This window comes from Chiloscyllium plagiosum, unplaced genomic scaffold, assembly GCF_037043375.1.
Source record: "Chiloscyllium plagiosum isolate Xiang-an unplaced genomic scaffold, Cpla_swu_hap1 HiC_scaffold_3, whole genome shotgun sequence".
NCBI classification, from domain to species: Eukaryota; Metazoa; Chordata; class Chondrichthyes; order Orectolobiformes; family Hemiscylliidae; genus Chiloscyllium; species Chiloscyllium plagiosum.
Window position 1 is genome coordinate 143,393,654 of NW_028270141.1, and position 18,069 is coordinate 143,411,722.

The following is an 18,069-nucleotide window of genomic DNA, read 5'->3' on the forward strand; positions in this document are numbered from 1 at the left end:
TCTAGAGGAATTAAGGGCTACGGGGAGAACGCTGGTAAGTGGAGCTGAAATGCGCATCAGCCATGATTGAATGGCGGAGTGGACTCGATGGGCCGAATGGCCTTACTTCCACTCCTATGTCTTATGGTCTTATGGGTAGGGATGTCATGGGTTTGGAAGGTGCTATCTTAGCAGAAAAAGCAGAAAGTGTTGGAGAAACTCAGCAGGTCAGGCAGCATCTGTGGAGAGAAAAACAGAGCTAACATTTCAAGTCCAGTGTACCATCATCACCGATTTTTTTTCCACAGATATTGTGAGACCCGCTGAGTTTCTCCAGAACTTTCCATTTCTGTTTTATATTCCCAACATCGCAGTTCTTTGTTTTACTTTGTTGTCGAAGGATTCCTCTTGAATTTCAGCAGTGCATTGTGCAGATGATACATATCGCAGCTACCATGTGTCGATGGTGGAGAGAGTAGATGCTTGTGAATCTGATGCCAACCAAGTGAACTGCTTTGATGTGGATGGTGTCAAGCTGCTTGAATGTTATTGGAGCTGCCCAATGGCAGTCAGGTGGGGAATATTCCATCACACTTTTGCCTTGTAGATGATGGACATGTTTTGGAGAGTTAATAGGTGAGTTATTTGTTGCAGGATACCTCTGACCTGTTCTTGTAGCCACAGTAGTTATATGATTAGTCCAGTTGATGTTTTGGTCATTGGGAACTCCCAGGATGTAGATAGTGGGGGATTCAGGGATAGTAACACTACTGAATGTCAAGTGACAATGGTCACTTTCTCCCCTGTTGGAGACAGTCATTGCCTATCATTTGTATTGAATGTTACTTATCATTTGTCAGCCCAAACCTGGATACTGCCCAGGTCTTGCTGCTTTGCACAAGGGCTGCTTTAATATCTGATGAGTGACAAATGGTGCTGGACATTGTGTAATCATTAGTGAATATCCCACTTCTGACCTTATAATGGAGGGAGGATTATTAATGAAACAGCTGAAGATGTTTGGGCCAAGGACATTATCCTGAGGAAATCCTGCAGCATTATCCTGAACCTGAGATCACTGACCATGTGCAACCCATCCAGTTAGTACTGGTTCCACTTCCCCAGAACCAGTCCCAATGTCCCAGGAATCTGCAACCCTCCCCTTGCACCACCTTTCCAGCATGTGTTCAATTATAATTTCCTGGACTTTCTACTCTGACTCGCACGTGGCAATAGTAGTAATCCTGACATCACAACCTTTAAGGTCATACTTTCAACTTACTTCCTAACGCCCTTTATTCTGCATTTAGGACCTCATGCCATATTTTATCCTCTGTCATTGGGACCAATGTGTACCATGACCACTGGCTGTTCACCCTCCTCCTCCAGGATATCCTGTAGTCATTCTGAGACATCCTTGACCCAAACACCAAGGAATCTCATTTGTTGCCAGAGAAACATCCATCTATTCCCCTTCCAGTTGAATCCCCGATAGCTATTACATTCTCACACTTTCCCCTCCTCTTCTTTGCTACAGGGTGAACCGTGGGAAACAGATGTGGCTGTTACTGGTCCTCTCTGAGGGACCATTCCCCCTGACATTATCCAAAGTGTCTGTTTTGCAGGAAATAGCCACAGGGGGTTCCTGCACTGCCTGCCTAGCCCCTTACTCTGCCTGGTGGTCACCCATTCCCTTTCTGCCTATGAAATATGAGCCTGCAGTGTGACCATCTCCCTGTATGTGCTATTCGCAGTACTCTCAGCTTCATGGATGATCCACAGAGTCTCCAGCCATTCCTCCAGTTCTGAAAGCTGAGCTTCAAGGAGCTGCAGCTGAGACCCTTCCTGCCCCTATGCTGGCCCTGGGCACTGGAAATGTGGCCAGCTTCCCACGTAGAGCAGGAAGAGCACACCATGGCTTTGAGCTCTCCTGTCATGACTTACGCATTTGGATGAAACCTTTAAGTGGCACCTTAATGTCAAATAATACCAACTACTATCAGGGCTACTGCCAATATCAGGGCTGATCTTTGACCTGTGCCTAATTCTGAGCGGCTCTGTGAACAATAAATTGCACTGATACCCATTGCCGAGACACATATATGGAAAATGTCCTCAATGGTTTAGTGGCGAGTCACATTGGAACAATGTCATTTATGGGTAAGGGGAGGGTAGAGCTGGCAAAAAGCTGTTGAAAATAATGACAGTAAAATAGAACATCAGACAGCTCAAGGAAACCTTGGATCTTCCACAAATTAAAGGTCATGACTTTCTTTTCAAGAAATATGAAGAATTTTGGAAAAACAGGAGCCAGCTCCATGTGAATGTGAATGTGGAGGAGCAGTTGTATTCTCAGATGATGGGCCATTATCACAGCCTCTGGATATGTCCTGCAGCATCATGAGGACTGACACAGCAGAGGTGGCAGCACTGTCACATATACCAGGGAGTGAGTTGTCCTCGGAGTCCTCAATATTAACTCCTGATCCCATGAAGTCTCATGGTATCAAGTCAAATGTAGGCAAGGAAACCTCTGGCTGATTCCCATGGACTGTCCGCCCGCAGCTGATGTATCCGTGCTCCTCCATGTTGAACACCACTTGGAGGAAGCACGGAGGGTAACAAGGGCACAGAATATATGCTGGGTGGTGGATTTCAGTGTCCACCACCAAAAGTGGTGAGCGATCTGGTCCACTTCTCCAGGACATTGCTGGTAAAACATGTCTGTGACAGGTGGTGAGGGAACCAACAAGAGGGAAAGACATACTTGACCTCGTGCTCACTAATCTGCCGGCTGCAGCTGCAGGTCCCTGCACAGTCCATGTGAAGACAAAGACCTACCTTCACATTAAGAATACCCTCCATCTTGCTGTGTGGCACTGTCATCGTGGCTTGCTGTGTTCTACCAACCTCCTGCCTGTCTACTTTGGATTCCAGCATCTGCAGACTTTTTTTTGTCTCTAATCGTGCTAATTGGGACAGACATTGAATGATCGAGCAACACAAGACCAGCCATCATGAGCCCCGTGGGCCATCAACAGCAGCAGAATCATCCTCCAATAAAATCCAAGCCAATCACAGCCAAGCCTATTCCCCACTCTACCCAATGAAAACCAAACCAATAAAATCCAAGCCAATCACAGCCAAGCCTATTCCCCACTCTACCCAATGAAAACCAAAAAACGACAGGTGCTGTAAATCAGAAACAAAATGGAAATTGCTGGAAAAGCTCAGCAGTTCTGGCAGCCGCTATGGAGAGAAATCTTGAGTTAATCTTTCGGATTAAGTGACCCTTCCTCATAACAATGACCCAGAATGTTAACTCTGATTTCCCTCCACAGATACTGCCAAACCTCCTGAGCTTTTCCAGCAATTTCCACTTCTATCTTCACCCTACCAATACCATCAAGCCAGGGATCAACCCTTGTTCAATGGAGAGTGCAAGAGGGCATACAATGAACAGCACCAGGCATACCTTTAAAATGAGGTGTTGACCTGGTAAAGCTACAAATCAGCTGGTCAGGCAGCATCCAAGGAGCAGGAGAATCAATGTTTCGAGCATCTGCTCTTCAACAAGAATGTGGGGCATGAAGGGCTTATGCTCAAAATGTCGACTTTCCTGCTCCCCAGATGCTGCCTGACTGGCGGTGCTTTTCCAGCACCACACGTTTCGATTCTGATCTCCAGCATCTGCAGACCTCATTTTCTCCTAGAAGCTACAAACCAGGACTACATGCGTGCCAAATAGCACAAACAGCAAGTGACAGACAGAGCTAAGGGATCCCACAACCAACGGATCAGATGGAAGCTCTGCAGTCCCGCCATATCCAGTTGTGAATGGTGGTGGACAATTAAACATCTCACTGGAGGGGGAGGCTCCACAAATATTCCCTCTCCTCAGGGATGGGAGAGACCAGCAGATGAATGCAAAGGACAAGGCATTTGCAGCAATCTTCACCAGCAGTGCCGAGTGGATGACCCATCTCTACCTTTTCCAGTGGTCCCCAGCATCACAGATGCTTACCTGAAGCCAATTTGATTTACTCTGCATCAATATCAAGAAATGTTCGGTGGCACTGGATACCACAAAGGCTGTGGGCCCTGACAACATTCCGGCAGTAGGACTGCAGACTCGTGCTCATGAACTTGCCACATCCCGAGCCAAGCTGTTCCAGGACAGCCACAACACCACTGCCTTGTCTCCCTTCCTTTCCTGAGCAGCTTATTTAACGTGCAGTGTTTCACTGCCTTGAGCCAGATCTCTATCACTGCTACATCATAATTCGAAAGCACTAGCTTTTGGAGTGCTGCTCCTTCATCAGGTGGTTGACAATCTGAAAGCTAGTGCTTCTAAATAAACCTGTTGGAAAATAAGCTGGAGTTGCGTGATTTTTAATTTTGTACATCGCAGTCCAACACCAGCTCCTCCAAATCCCATCATAATTCCACATTGTAATCTGCATCTGTAACTCCCCAGCTTTAATTATTATGCACATGCATTCACTTTGTTTTGGATTTCCTTCCTTTCTTCTCCTACTCCAACTTCACCTGTTCACTGAAGAACCATACCAGACTCAGTGTGAGTTTTCTCTCTTCACAGATGCTGGCAGAGCTGCTGAGTTTCTCTGTTCCTCCCCTCTTCAACCTGCCTCCAGATGATCTTCCAGATGGGACTTGAACTGGGCCGAAGGTAGGGGCACTACCACTTCAACATAAGTACCCTCTGCTGTGTTTCTACAATACATCAGCAACTAAACTCACCTGACAAAGTACCAACCATCAGATACGTTTTTGAATTTAACCATTGGATCTGGAGGTGCTGGTGGACTCCTGACTTGAGGAGTGAGAAGCACATGCACCTCATGCTTCTGTGAAATCTTTCCGTCTACCAAGTGTCCTGTAAGTCCCCAAGGTGCAGTGACAGGAACGATTGTTTCTGTAAATAAACGATATTTTATTCGATGATCATCTGTGGTGTCACTGACAGTGAGTCAGAGGTTACAGGTGAGGGGTCAGGGGTGACATTGCTGAAGTGGGGCAGACACTGATGTGACAGATTGAATAATAGCCTCACAGAGTGACACAGCGCTGGGGGAGGGGACTCCTGTGCTGGCTGTTTGGTCGATTTTTAACCAGATCATTACACTGACCTGCTCTTTTCACACCTACACGCAAATATTCCTTCATCGTGGAAACATTTATCTTTCGAATGTTGTGACTGAATTTGCTTCTATCACCATTCCAGGCAGTGCTTTCCGGATCACAATGCTACAGGAAAAGTCATTCTCGTCTGACCAGACCATAGATACGGCTACTGTCTCATGAGAGAGAACTGGTGGTGGTTTAACCCGAGGGTCACCCCACCTAATGTAAAAGGAGAGTTTGAGGACGTTTTCCTTCATGGTGACCTCAGCCTGTGCAGGACTTGAACCCATGCTGTTGGCATTAGGCTGCACCTCAAGCCAGCTGTACAACAAAGTCAGCTAACCAGCCCCTTGACAATAGCACATTGTTGCAACTGGATGTAGGTTTGCTCACTGAGCTAGAAGGTTTGTTTTCAGATGTTTCGTCACCATACCAGGTATTATCATCAGTGAGCCCCCAGATGAAGCACTAGCGGCATGACCTGCTTTCTATTTGTGTGTTTATATTTCCTTAGGTTGGTGATGTCATTTCCTACGATGATGTCATTTCCTCGTTACACAACTGAAATTCACATACTCTCATCATTAAAACCTCTCCCAAAGTTTCTCCTCCTTTACCCTTCATGGTTTTGAATAGATCTCTCCAATCACTTACTAACCCTTTCTGCTCTAAGGTAAGTAACCCCAACTTCTGCAGTCCCTCCACACAGAGGCCCTGCAGACCTGGTATTAATGCAGTAAATCTCTCCAGCACCCTCTCCTGGACCTTGGCCACCTTGCTAAAACGTAGTGCTAAGTATTAAACTCCACACTCTCGTGTAAAGGCCTAATCAGTGTTTCATGTAGGTTTAGCATAACTTCTTTACTGATGCATTCCATTCTTCTCATTTTAAAACCAAGAATTCTATATATCTTTTGACCACCTACTGACTTTGTCCTGCCTTTTATTGAATATGAAAACAGAAATACGAGAAGTGATCATCAGGTCTGGTTTTGTTGGGGGAAGGGGAGAAGAGAAATGGAGTTCATGACTGGAATTTCCATTTCTTTGTCTCACTGCTGAGGTAGGAGAGATAGAGAGACACCCCCGGCCTCAAAAACAGGAAAGTTAATTAAGTTAACTCCTGAATGAATTATCCACCAGCCTCTCTGCCAATCAGATATCGGGACAGTGATGTCCCACTCTGTTTGAACTGGCCAGTCAGTCAGAGGGATCGACCTGTTGAAGGTCCAGTCTGCTGGCAGGGACCAGGAAGTGTGAGTGATATTTTTGGGGGGAATCATGGGGACAGGGACATGAGGGAAGGTGATGGGGTTAGGGCCTGGTGGTGGTTTTCAGCAGCCTCCCTGAACACTATCTGTGCCCATTATTGCCCTCAGATTGTGGCAAATCAAGGCCCAACCCGACCAGCAGATGCCCCATTAATAACTATCCGGGAGGCTGCCACATTTCTCACAGATCAGGCAAGTGGCAGCTTAAGGCTCTGAAGTGGCTATAAATTCACCTGTGAAAGACTTTAATTGGTCACTGGTTCAGGAAAGTTGAAATTGACCTTCCCACAAAGATCATAATTATTGAGGTAGCTGCAACCATGATCCAGGAGCAGATTGAGGCCAATTGGCCCGTCGAGTGTACACCACCATTCGATCATGGCTGGCTAAGTAGTGGCAGATGGAGTTTAATTTGGATAAATGCAAGTTATTGCATTTTGGTAAAACAAACAAAAGCAGGCCCTGGGTAGATTTGTCAAACAGGCAGACCTAAGGATTCAGGTACAGAGTTCTTTGAAAGTTGCATCACAGGTAGACAGGGTGGTTAAGGTGTTTAGCACACGAGCCTTCATTGCTCAGATCACTGAGTACAGGAGTTGGGATGTTTTGTTGAGGTTGTATGGGATGTTGGTGAGTCGAGAGTGTGGTGCTGGAAAAGCACTTGGTGAGAAGGTGGTGAGTCTGCTTTAGGAGTGCAGTGTACAGTTCTGGTCACCCTGCTATTGAAAAGATACTACTAAATTGGAGAGGGTTCAGAAAAGACTTGCCAGGATTGGAGGGTTTGAGTTAAATGGATAGACTGGGGCATTTTCACTGGAGCGTAGGAGGTTGAAGGGTGACCTTATAAAGGTTTATAAAATCATGAGGAGCATAGATAAGGTAAATAGCAAAGGTTTCTTCCCCCGTGTGGGTGAGTTCAAAACTAGGGGCATATTTTTAAGATTAGAAGTAAAAGATTTAAAAGGGACATGAGGGGCAACATTTTCACACAGAAGGTAGTTTGTGTGTGGAATAAACTGCCAGATGAAGTGATAGATGCAGGTATATTTACAACATTTAAAAGACATTTGGATCGGTACATGAATAGCAAAGGTTTAGAGGGATGTGGGCCAAATGCAGGCAAGTGGGACTAGTTGGGTTTGGGAAACTTGGTCAGCATGGATGAGTGGACTGAAGGGTCTGTTTCCATGCCACAGGACTCTATGACTCCCTGACATCTTTCTCAACCCCATTCTCCTGCTATCACCCTGTAATGTTTGATCCCTTAGTAACAGCTACTTCCCAATTATTTGCCACTTCTGGGGTGGGCAAAATGCCACCCATTGTTTCAGGTCAATGGGTGGCACAGAGTCTCAGTGGTTAACACTGCTGCCCCATAACGCCAGGAACCTGGGTTTAATTCCACCCTTGGTGACTCTATGTGGAGTTTACACATTCTCCCTGTGTCTGCATAGATTGCCTCCAGGTACTCCGGTTTCCTACAGCAGTCCAAAGATGTTCGGGTTAGATGGATTGGTCATGTTAAATTGCCTGCAGTGTCCACAGATGTGCAGGCTAGGTGGGTTAGCCATAGGAACTACAGAGTTACAGGGATAGTGTAGAGGGTTGGGTCTGAGTGGGATGCTCTTCGGAGGGCTGGTGTGAACTCAGGCCAAATGGATTGCTTCCACACTGCAGGGATTCTTGCATTAGAATTGGAGAAAGTTATAAAGGTGCTGGACCAGGCCAGACCCCTTCAAAACATTTTGAGAAGGTAGCCCGGACCCGAATAATTATTTTCCCTTTAAAAGGCAGGTGTGAGCTGGATATTCCAGGAGTGATGCAGCTGGTCAAACCACTCGGCTTCAAGTCAAACAAATTTTATTTACACACTGCACTTGAAACACCAAACAAAACAGAATTTAGAATAACTTAATTTATTTGATAAACCAACGGATACGATATCACAACTTAAAAAAGGAGCTGTTCCAATTCCTACAACATCGTATAAATGCACCCCTTGGCAAAAGGTAAATTCAAACAAGTGTCTTACAGGCTGGAGAGGTTTCGGAGAGAAACTTCAGGCAAGACCTCTGTTGAAGCATGGAACCTCTTTTCACTGCAGCTGCTTCTCTAAGTCCCCAGCAGTTTCTGACCACCGGCTAAAACTAAACCAATCTAGAAACAAAACCTGAACTGGGAGAACGGCCACTCCCCTTTCATTATACAACTGTTTTAAAACAAATCTTAAGGAGTCCTCTGATTGTTGACTTTGGGCATGTCTGTTAGTCACTTCAGCATCACTGACTTTCCAACCCCTCTTGAAAAGAACCAAGACAACATAACCTTGCAAAAGGTGCAGCATCGGGATATAGAAGTGTTAGAACTTGGACATTGGTGCACACAGATTCTGGATTAGTGGTGCTGGAAGAGCACAGCAGTTCAGGCAGCATCCGAGGAGCAGGAAAATCGACCTTTCGGGCAAAAGCCCTTCATCAGGAATAAAGGCAGAGAGCCTGAAGGGTAGAGAGATAAGTGAGAGGAGGATGGGGGTGGGGAGAAAGTAGCATAGAGTACAATAGGTAAGTGGGGTAGGGGATGAAGGTGATAGGTCGGGGGGGAGGGTGGAGTGTATAGGTGGAAAAGCAGATAGGCAGGTAGGACAAGTCATGGGGACAGTGCTGAGCTGGAAGTTTGGAACTAGGGTGAGGTGGGAGAAGGGGAAATGAGGAAACTGATGAAGTCCACATTGATGCCCTGAGGTTGAAGTGTTCCGAGGCAGAAGATGAGGTGCTCTTCCTCCAGGCGTCTGGTGGTGAGGGAGCAGTGGTGAAGGAGGCCCAGGACCTCCATGTCCTCGGCAGAATGGGAGGGGGAGTTGAAATGTTGAGCCACTGGGCGGTGTGGTTGATTGGTGCGGGTGTCCCGGAGATGTTCCCTAAAGCGCTCTGCTAGGAAGCGTCCAGTCTCCCCAAAGTAGAGGAGACCGCATCGGGAGCAACGGATACAATAAATGATATTGGTGGATGTGCAGGTAAAACTTTGATGGATGTGGAAGGCTCCTTTAGGGCCTTGGATGGAGGGAGGAGGTGTGGGCGCAGGCTTTGCAGTTCCTGTGATGACAGGGGAAGGTGCCAGGATGGGAGGGTGGGTTGTAGGGGAGGCGTGGACCTGACCAGGTAGTCACAGAGGGAATGGTCTTTGCGGAAGGCGGAAGGTGGAAAGGGGTGGGGAGGGAAATATATCCCTGGTGGTGGGGTCTTTTTGGAGGTGGTGGAAATGTCGGCGGATGATTTCGTTTATGTGAAGGTTGGTAGGGTGGAAGGTGAGCACCAGGGGCGTTCTGTCCTTGTTACGGTTGGAGGGGTGGGGTCTGAGGGCGGAGGTGTGGGATGTGGACGAGATGCGTTGGAGGGCATCTTTAACCACGTAGGAAGGAAAATTGCGGTCTCTAAAGAAGGAGGCCATCTGGTGTGTTCTGTGGTGGAACTGGTCTGCCTGGGAGCAGATACGGCGGAGGCGGAGAAATTGGGAATACGGGATGGCATTTTTGCAAGAGGTAGGGTGGGAAGAGGTGTAATCCAGGTAGCTGTGGGAGTCGGTGGGTTTGTAAAAAATGTCAATGTCAAGTCGGTCGTCACTAATGGAGACGGAGAGGTCCAGGAAGGGGAGGGAGGTGTCAGAGATGGTCCAGGTAAATTTAAGGTCAGGGTGGAATGTGTTGGTGAAGTTGATGAATTGCTCAACCTCCTCGCGGGAGCATGAGGTGGCGCCAATGCAGTCATCAATGTAGCGGAGGAAGAGGTGGGGAGTGGTGCCGGTATAATTACGGAAGATCAACTGCTCGACGTAGCCAACAAAGAGACAGGCATAGCTGGGGCCCATACGTGTGCCCATGGCTACCCCTTTGGTCTGGAGGAAGTGGGAGGATTCAAAGAAGAAATTGTTAAGGGTGAGGACCAGTTCGGCCAAACGAACGAGTGTGTCGGTGGAAGGGTACTGTTGGGGACATCGGGAGAGGACAAAATGGAGGGCTGGGAGGCCCTGGTCATGGCGGATGGAGGTGTAGAGGGATTGGATATCCATGGTGAAGATGAGGCGTTGCGGGCCGGGGAAACGGAAGTCTTGGAGGAGGTGGAGGGCGTGGGTGGTGTCTCGAATGTATGTGGGGAGTTCCTGGACTAGGGGGGATAGGACAGTGTCGAGGTAGGTAGAGATGAGTTCAGGGGGGCAGGAGCATGCTGAGACAATGGGTCGGCCAGGGTGATCAGGCTTGTGGATCTTGGGAAGGAGGTAGAACCGGGCAGTGCGGTGTTCCTGGACTATGAGATTGGTGCACACAGGATGAGTTGGGGTAAGATGGGGGTGTCAGGTTTGTATAAATTTGATTGTTATGCAACGAACTCTGTTTGTTTGAGTCTGTGTGTCGCCCTGAATGTGATAGTGCCAGCATGAAGCCTAACTCCATGTCTATACAGGATGGACCATGGATTGATGTCTGTGAGAGCCGTTGCAGCACGTGAGATCAAGATGAACAAGGTATTTGTACGATGGTGGTTTCAGCTGACAATATTTCCCCACATCTTCAAACATCCCGATTCTTTTTTTCTTGGCCTGTGCTGGTGGGAATGAGTTGGTCATTGATGCCTGATGCAGCGAGCTGTACAACACAAAGGGAGCCAGGGATTAGGGAGACCTGCCCCCCCACCCTCCACACCCCTGTACTGACTAATGGATCCACAGGACTGATCGATCCATTATCCAGACTACAGAGGTACTGAGCTGAAAATGTGTTGCTGGAAAAGCGCAGCAGGTCAGGCAGCATCCAAGGAGCAGGAGAATCAACGTTTCGGGCATGAGCCCTTCTTCAGGTCAGTACAGAGGTACTGACCCTCCCCACTGAGAACTCCCTGAGCAGGTACCTCACTGTGGTCAATCCCCTGGACTGGTGTCCTAGGCTGTGCCTGATTTACTGTATCAGGACCCCTGACTGATGAGTGTCACTATGGCCTGCACTAAGGACTACTCCACTAAGACATGGCAAGTTGGTAGCTGCCCACGCAGTGAGTGTTTGCCACAGAAAGTGCTGGCATTAGTAAGTGGTGTGGGTGTGAGACTGACGTAGCATCTAGGTCATCTAGAAAGATGTGTGTCCCCTTCTGACTGAGAGCTGCTAAGTAGCAAGGCAGACTGCCTGTTTGTGTGACTGCACAACATGGCACAGCCAGGAAAAGCACAAGCATGCGGGTAGGTGCTAACTGAGTGAGCGCAAAGAGAAAGTGACAAATCTGAGAGGCAGCCTGGTCTAATCTGTGAGGTGGGTGGCCGTCCCACCCAAAGTATCCTTTCAATGCTATTTGCTGAGACATCCTATGATGCAGTTCTGTGCTTTCTGAGCATCCTGCAGATTGGACAGAGGCCAAGATGGTCAGGAGAGGTTGGCATTTGATATTTGCCAATGTTTGTGGATACAGAATGCATGTACCTTGTTCCCATGGGTCTTGCTGTAAGATGCTGTTTGGTGATGAGTACCACAGAGGCTGAAGTAATCAGGAATCCGCCCTGACTTTCACGCTGAGAATTCTCAGCATCTAGTTTGTTCAGTGCTTTTAGCAAAGGAAGAAGCTGTGTATTAATGAGGTGAATTGCAGCATTAATAAGGCATTTAACAACCTAGAATCCCCTTTAATTAGTAACTTGCTGCTGTCTAACAACTCAGCAAAAGCACAAAAGATACAGCGAGTTGCTTGCTCGAGTTGTGTTTGGCTTTGTGGGACTTTTCACCGATAGACCACGTCAGCCAGACCCTGGGAACAGTCAGCTCACTGTGTTTGAAACACACCTGCCACTCCCCAGATTGTAGGACCACAGAGCTGCATTTATCAAAACAGTATTCAAACTGACAGTGTGATCACATTGGCAAATTCATTGGTCATTGGGTCAGTCTGTGCAGAGGTTTCAAACAAGATAAGTTACAGAGTAAACGATTCTTTTCACATCCTGTAATAATATAAAGGAATATGTCATGTACCTTCAGCATTGTTAAAAACTGCATAATTGAGAAGAATTTTCAAACCAATCTCCACTGCACAAACCACATCCATTCCATCAACCTTTGTTTCAATCCATTGGATGGCTGGGTATTGCATCTCTTTATAATTCTAAAACAAGAAGAGGAATTGTGTTATCACATGAGAAAACTAAACCTACACCAATAAAAAGTTGAGAGAACTGTCCTAAAGTGAAAGGACTACTTTAGCTTTTTGTACGGTGAATTAAAATGGGGAGAAGGTACTGTTTGAGACCAAGGAAGATAGGTGCAGTTGAAGAAACAAGTTAGTGGAAAACATTGTGAGTTCAATATTGTGCATTGCTTTATTTGAACAGTGAGGCTGAATTCTGGAAAATAATTAGCATTGCCTAGATTTCTTTAGAGCAATTCTTCCCAGTGGCAATCTTTTGAAAGGCATTTTAATCAACATCAATTGTTATGGACTTAGGAGGGCTCAGCATAGTAACAAGCATTTGATTGGTTCCTGAGCAGGTGGTCACAGCCCAAAACACCAAAGCTTAAAGAGATATCTACCTGTGTAACATCAAATTGGTTATACCAATGTTAAGTCATGCCATTTGGGTTTAAACATGTCCCAGCCACTTTCTAAACACTGATGAATCAAGTCACAGTTAAAGTACCTAATTGTGAAGGTTATTTAGAGAATACAGTAACACATGGGAGGAATTTATAAGGCAATTAGAGGGTGTGTTCAAGCGATTGCAGTTTGTTGACTTTATAATATGTCTGGCCAAAAGGGAATTCATAAAAGCAAGAGTGATTTACCTAGGGCATATCAAGGACAATATTGCAATGAACAGGAATACTGAATGCTGTGACTGGATTCCTTGTTCCTTAACCTAAGTGGAAAACTCTAAGCTGTTTAGTCATGTATTGATTTTATCAGAAATTTGCATTGAACTTGCGCACAGTAGCTGTTCCTTGAACAGATTTGTTATAAAAACAGGTCAATGTGATATGGTCAGCAAAATGACAAGCAGCCTTTGAGAAAAATTGGAAGTAAAATAAAATCCAAACATTTCTCCTCAACATTCCTTTGCATTGTCATTGCCGAATCCACCAATATTCTGGGTTTTACCATTGATCTGGACTAGACAAATCAATGGTCTGGTTCCAAGGGAGATTCAGAGACTCTGAATTCTGCAGTGAATAGCTGACCTCCTTTCTTCCCCATGCTTGTCTACCTGCAAGCCACAGTGCAGGAGTGTGAGTGAAGACTTTAACTTGCCTCTTCCAACAACATTCAAGAAGCTTGACACCATCTTGGAAAACACAATCCATTTGATTCTTGTGCCTGTTCACCAATGTCACCATCCACTCTCTATTCTCTGTCAATGCATCATGGCAACAAGGTGTACAGTGTTATCAGTGCAGTGAAGAATTACTGCATTATCTTCAAGACAAGTACATTCTTTGCTCAAAAAAGAGCAAAACTGCATATAGTACTTGAGACGCAGTCTCACCAAAGCCCCCTGTACAAATGCAGCAAGGCCTTCTCATTCTTGCTCTTCAACTCTTTCAATAAAGGCTGTTTCAAATTCCATGTTTGAAAATGTATCTTTCAGAGGATGTGGGTTTAATTGGCAAGCCCTTCAGTTGTTGCCTATCCCTAATTCTTTGATCTGAGTCACTTGCCTGGTCAGTTTGGAGAGGATTTGAGGGTCATGCACATTCGTGTGGATTAAGTCACATGTAGATCAGTCCAGATAAAGATAGTAGATTTCTTGTTCTATAGGACATTGTGGCTGACAATAACTGATAACAGTTCTGTGGTCACCATTATAGAGAGTAGATTTTCCAATCCAATTCCAGCGACCATTATGGGATTTGAACCCATTTCCCAAAGCAGTTACATCAAAGCAAAATACAGTAGATGCTGGAAATCAAAAATAAAAAGCAAAAGTGGCAGACAAATTCAACAGGTCTGGCAGCACATGTGGAAAGTGAGTAAATGTTTCGAGTCTCATTGAAATAAAGTCATGTCAGCTTGAAATAATTAAGTTTGCTTCTCTCTCCGCAGATGCTGCCAGACCTGCTGAGTTTCTGTGTTTTCCATGTTTATTTCTCCAAAGCATTATACTCCATCTGCCCATGTGTTGCCCATTCAGTTAACCTACCTAGATTTCTTGCCAGATTCTCATTGTCCTCTTAGCAACTTACATTTCCACCTGGCTTCATGTCATCAACACATACATGACACTCAGTCCTCTCATATAGATTGTAAGTAGCTGAGGCCCGGGCACTGATCCATGTAACACTCCTCCAGATTACAGCCTGACAACTTTACATATCCTGTTTCACTTTACTCTTTGCCTTTTCCTTCTTTAAATCCGAGCTGCCCAGATTCCCTGAAAGATCTTGTTCTTGGGTCTATCCATGTCATTTGCTCCTACATGGATCAATCAGATCCTGCTCCTCCTGCATTCCCTTCTCCAGCCTTTAGCCAGACCCAGGGACAGGCTGTACAACCTGCAGACTGCTCAATGGTGACCGTACAGAACGTTATCTCCCTGATTATACCAACCCCGAACACAACAGGGTGTTCTTCTCACCCAGCAATTGGCATGACCTGATCCTCCACACTCTGGTGGCTGTGGTCTGTTTACCCTTTACATTATTGTCCTTCTTCTTGGTGACTCATGTCACACTAACCTGCCTGGAGTTCCCTGTTTCCTCTCTCCCTCCAGTTTTGAACACCAATGATACAGTGGTCACTTACCAATCTGCTGATGCTGTTAGAGAATCTGGGCAGTACAGAAGATCACAAACCATTGGATCCAGTCGTCCTACAGTCAACTTCTTTAAGAATCCTAGGATGCAGGTTACCAAGTGCTGGGAATTTATCAGTTGTTTAAACCTGGAGATTTTCTCATATTTACTTTCTTCTTTACCGAGTAATTCTACAACCTCTTCAGATATTTGGCATCCCACTATTCATGTTTTAATAAAATACTATTGTGTGAAGACAGATTCAATATGTGTGTTTTATATCTCTCCCACTTCCCTCTTCCCTGTCATTTTCCTACCTTTGTTTCTCAGAGTTTAACAACTATTTTTGCTTCTGTCCTTTCTGCTTGTGCAAGCTCTTGTAATATGTAAATTCCTGTCTGGTATGCTGCCACTGTCTATTATTCCCTCTCTGATCAATATTTTGTCATCACTTATACTGGACTACAACTCCCCAAATATGCACATTTACTGGAATTGTCAGAAGAGTCCCGTCTTAAATCTGGTATTACCCTGAATTAATCCCCCTCTCTGTGAGCAGACTGACCCTTCCCTTCACCTGCTGCTGGAGATGGAAGCCCTGATATTCTTCTTACTGCACAAGCTGGCAGTGGGAGCCAGGCAGGCGATGGCAGCTCATGTAGAAAGTGTTAATGAGGCCCGAGGAGTAATTTCAGTCCAGTCTCATGGTTCAGGGTTGGGATGTGCACTGTTGGTGCACTGCAGGTTATGGACTAAAAACAACATCGAATAATTTCCACTGGTACAAACATGACAGAACAGAGGAAACTCTCAGCTGTACTGACCTTGTCCTGGATGACTTGTTCTGGCTCTGGACAGTCAACATGAGTACAGAGGTCAATCACCTCCTGCTCTGTGTCCTGTGTAGCAATTTGATATCCAAAGAGGACAGACACAGTTAAGAAGATTCTCAGCACCTTAGTGTTCTCTCAGATCACTGGTGAATGCACTGACTGACTCCTCAGCACCTTCAGGTGGATCTGCAGTTTGTACACTGAGCTCCAATTTTTATATACTGTTCGATGAAGATGATTTTGAATACAGCTTAGCTGTATTATGTGTTGGGGAAATGCTCCAACTCATTCACTATGTAAAATATTCTTTGTTCTAACTTTGGAATGGATTCACAAACCATTAACCCTCTGTCAGTTGGTTCACGGGAACTCTGAAACCTGGGAAAACGAGTTTTGTAATTGCTATCACTCATCACTGTTGTGCTGACACTTACTCTCCCCTGGTTACTGTTTCTGGTGGTGGTGTACCTATGGTCTTAATTTATCTATTTCTAACTATTGAAGAGGACCAACAGCTCTGGGTAAAAGGCAGGAGAATGAGGTTGAGAAACGTCAGCCATGATAGAATGGCGGAGCAGACACAATGGGCTGAGTGGCCTAATTCTGCTCCTATATCCAAAGATGTGCAGTTTAGGTGCATTGGCCGTGGTACATTGTCATGCAGTGTCCAGGGACGTGTCGGCTAAATGAGTTAGCCAAGCTAAACGTGGAGTTATGGGAATAGAGTGAGTGGTTAGATCCAGGTGAGATGCCCTTCGGAGGGTTGATTCTGAATCGATGGGCCAAATGGCCCATTTCCCTCCTGCGGGGATTCTATGTCTTATTAATTACGAGATATATGAATTACTTTGAAGAAGAGATGGAATGTATTGCATCTGGCTGATGGCACAAACATCACTGGGAAAGCAAATTGGGTGGATGTTATGGCCACGTGAATGCAGCTGTAAGACCAAAAGATAGAGGAACCGAGTTTGCTCAATTCCTTCACACATTCCACTCTTCAAAATATTCCAGATTCAAATAAACGTGTTCCCTTTAGAACTTGTCACCTCCCTGGATCTACCTCTGAGTGGAATCATTCTTGCTGTGAATTGAATAATGAATAGTTCATCAACTCCTACGAATACAACCCCTTTAGCTCCACTCCACACCCCCTCCCCCATTTATTCTTATTGGGATGCAGCTATTTAGTGATGTCCTTCATAAAGGGTCTGACAAGAACTTAACAATCCCATGGCCTGTTTTGCACCTCTGCAGGCCTTCACAGTCTATTCTGTCCATTTGACCATGGGGAAGTTCCCATTTTTATTTGGGATGTCTTTAAAAACGTCTTCCAGCAACTTGAGAATGTGCAGTAAAGCCCTTTGTATTCCTGAACAGCTCCCAAGGTGATCAGAACACTGTTCACAGATTAGATCACTGAACAGCTTCTTAAATTTTATGTTAAGTTCCCCATTGAGTGTTTGAATGACACTGTTTATCAATTTATTTATCAGTACTAATTTCTGAAACGTTCACAAACACTTAGTCTCAGAAGATAACACCTGGCTGGTCAAGGCCAAGTTTCTAAAAGGCAAATCCCAATGGGATGTCTGTAAATTTCCATTAATACACATTTAGAGATATGGAAGGTGTCTGGGAGAATTGAAAGGAAGCTGCCAGCAGAAAGAGTTAACTCACCGTGAGTCTGAGACGGTGGGGGAGGGAGGCAAGTCACTGAGTGATTTTGTTGTAATTGTTCAGGAAAACTGCTGAAATCTGCTGTTCACTTCAAACTGACCTTTTGAATTTGATAATCCTTTCTTTGGTTTTAAGATTTGTCTTCAATTGTCTCCAATGCCATTCAGTAATTTTAAGATCACCTTCAGAGCAGAAGCATTTATTTCTCATTTTCGACTTTTTCTATATTTCTCTGAAACATTTTTGAAAAGCTGAGTTCAGTTTGATATTTGCCAAACGATAGTTTATCGAGATTGTGAGAACAACCTGAAGGTGTAAAGCACAAAAACTTGTTTTTAATTAGAATAAAAAACCATAGTTCACTCCACTCTCAAAGATTTGAAATTCATTATTAAAACAA

At 45.3% G+C, this 18,069-nt stretch overlaps 2 protein-coding genes across 4 annotated transcripts in view; one reads left to right on the forward strand and one right to left on the reverse strand.

The window, feature by feature from the left end:
• Nucleotides 1-18,069, forward strand: part of LOC148151762 (heme-binding protein 2-like) — a 193,029-nt gene that overhangs the window by 6,791 nt on the left and 168,169 nt on the right. The window lies entirely within an intron of this gene.
• LOC148151763 (EH domain-containing protein 3-like) overlaps nucleotides 1-18,069 on the reverse strand; it is a 109,459-nt gene that overhangs the window by 3,403 nt on the left and 87,987 nt on the right. For 2 of the 3 annotated variants that reach the window (XR_015754744.1, XM_087984008.1), the window contains one exon: nucleotides 12,406-12,535. Coding sequence is in view for 2 of the 3 variants with exons in the window: in XM_087984008.1 (XP_087840134.1) it covers nucleotides 12,445-12,535 (91 nt within the window). In the remaining variant the exon portion in view is untranslated. Of the gene's footprint in view, nucleotides 1-12,405; nucleotides 12,536-17,938; nucleotides 17,976-18,069 lie in introns of those variants that run through there. The other variant, XM_087984011.1, reaches the window with a different exon arrangement.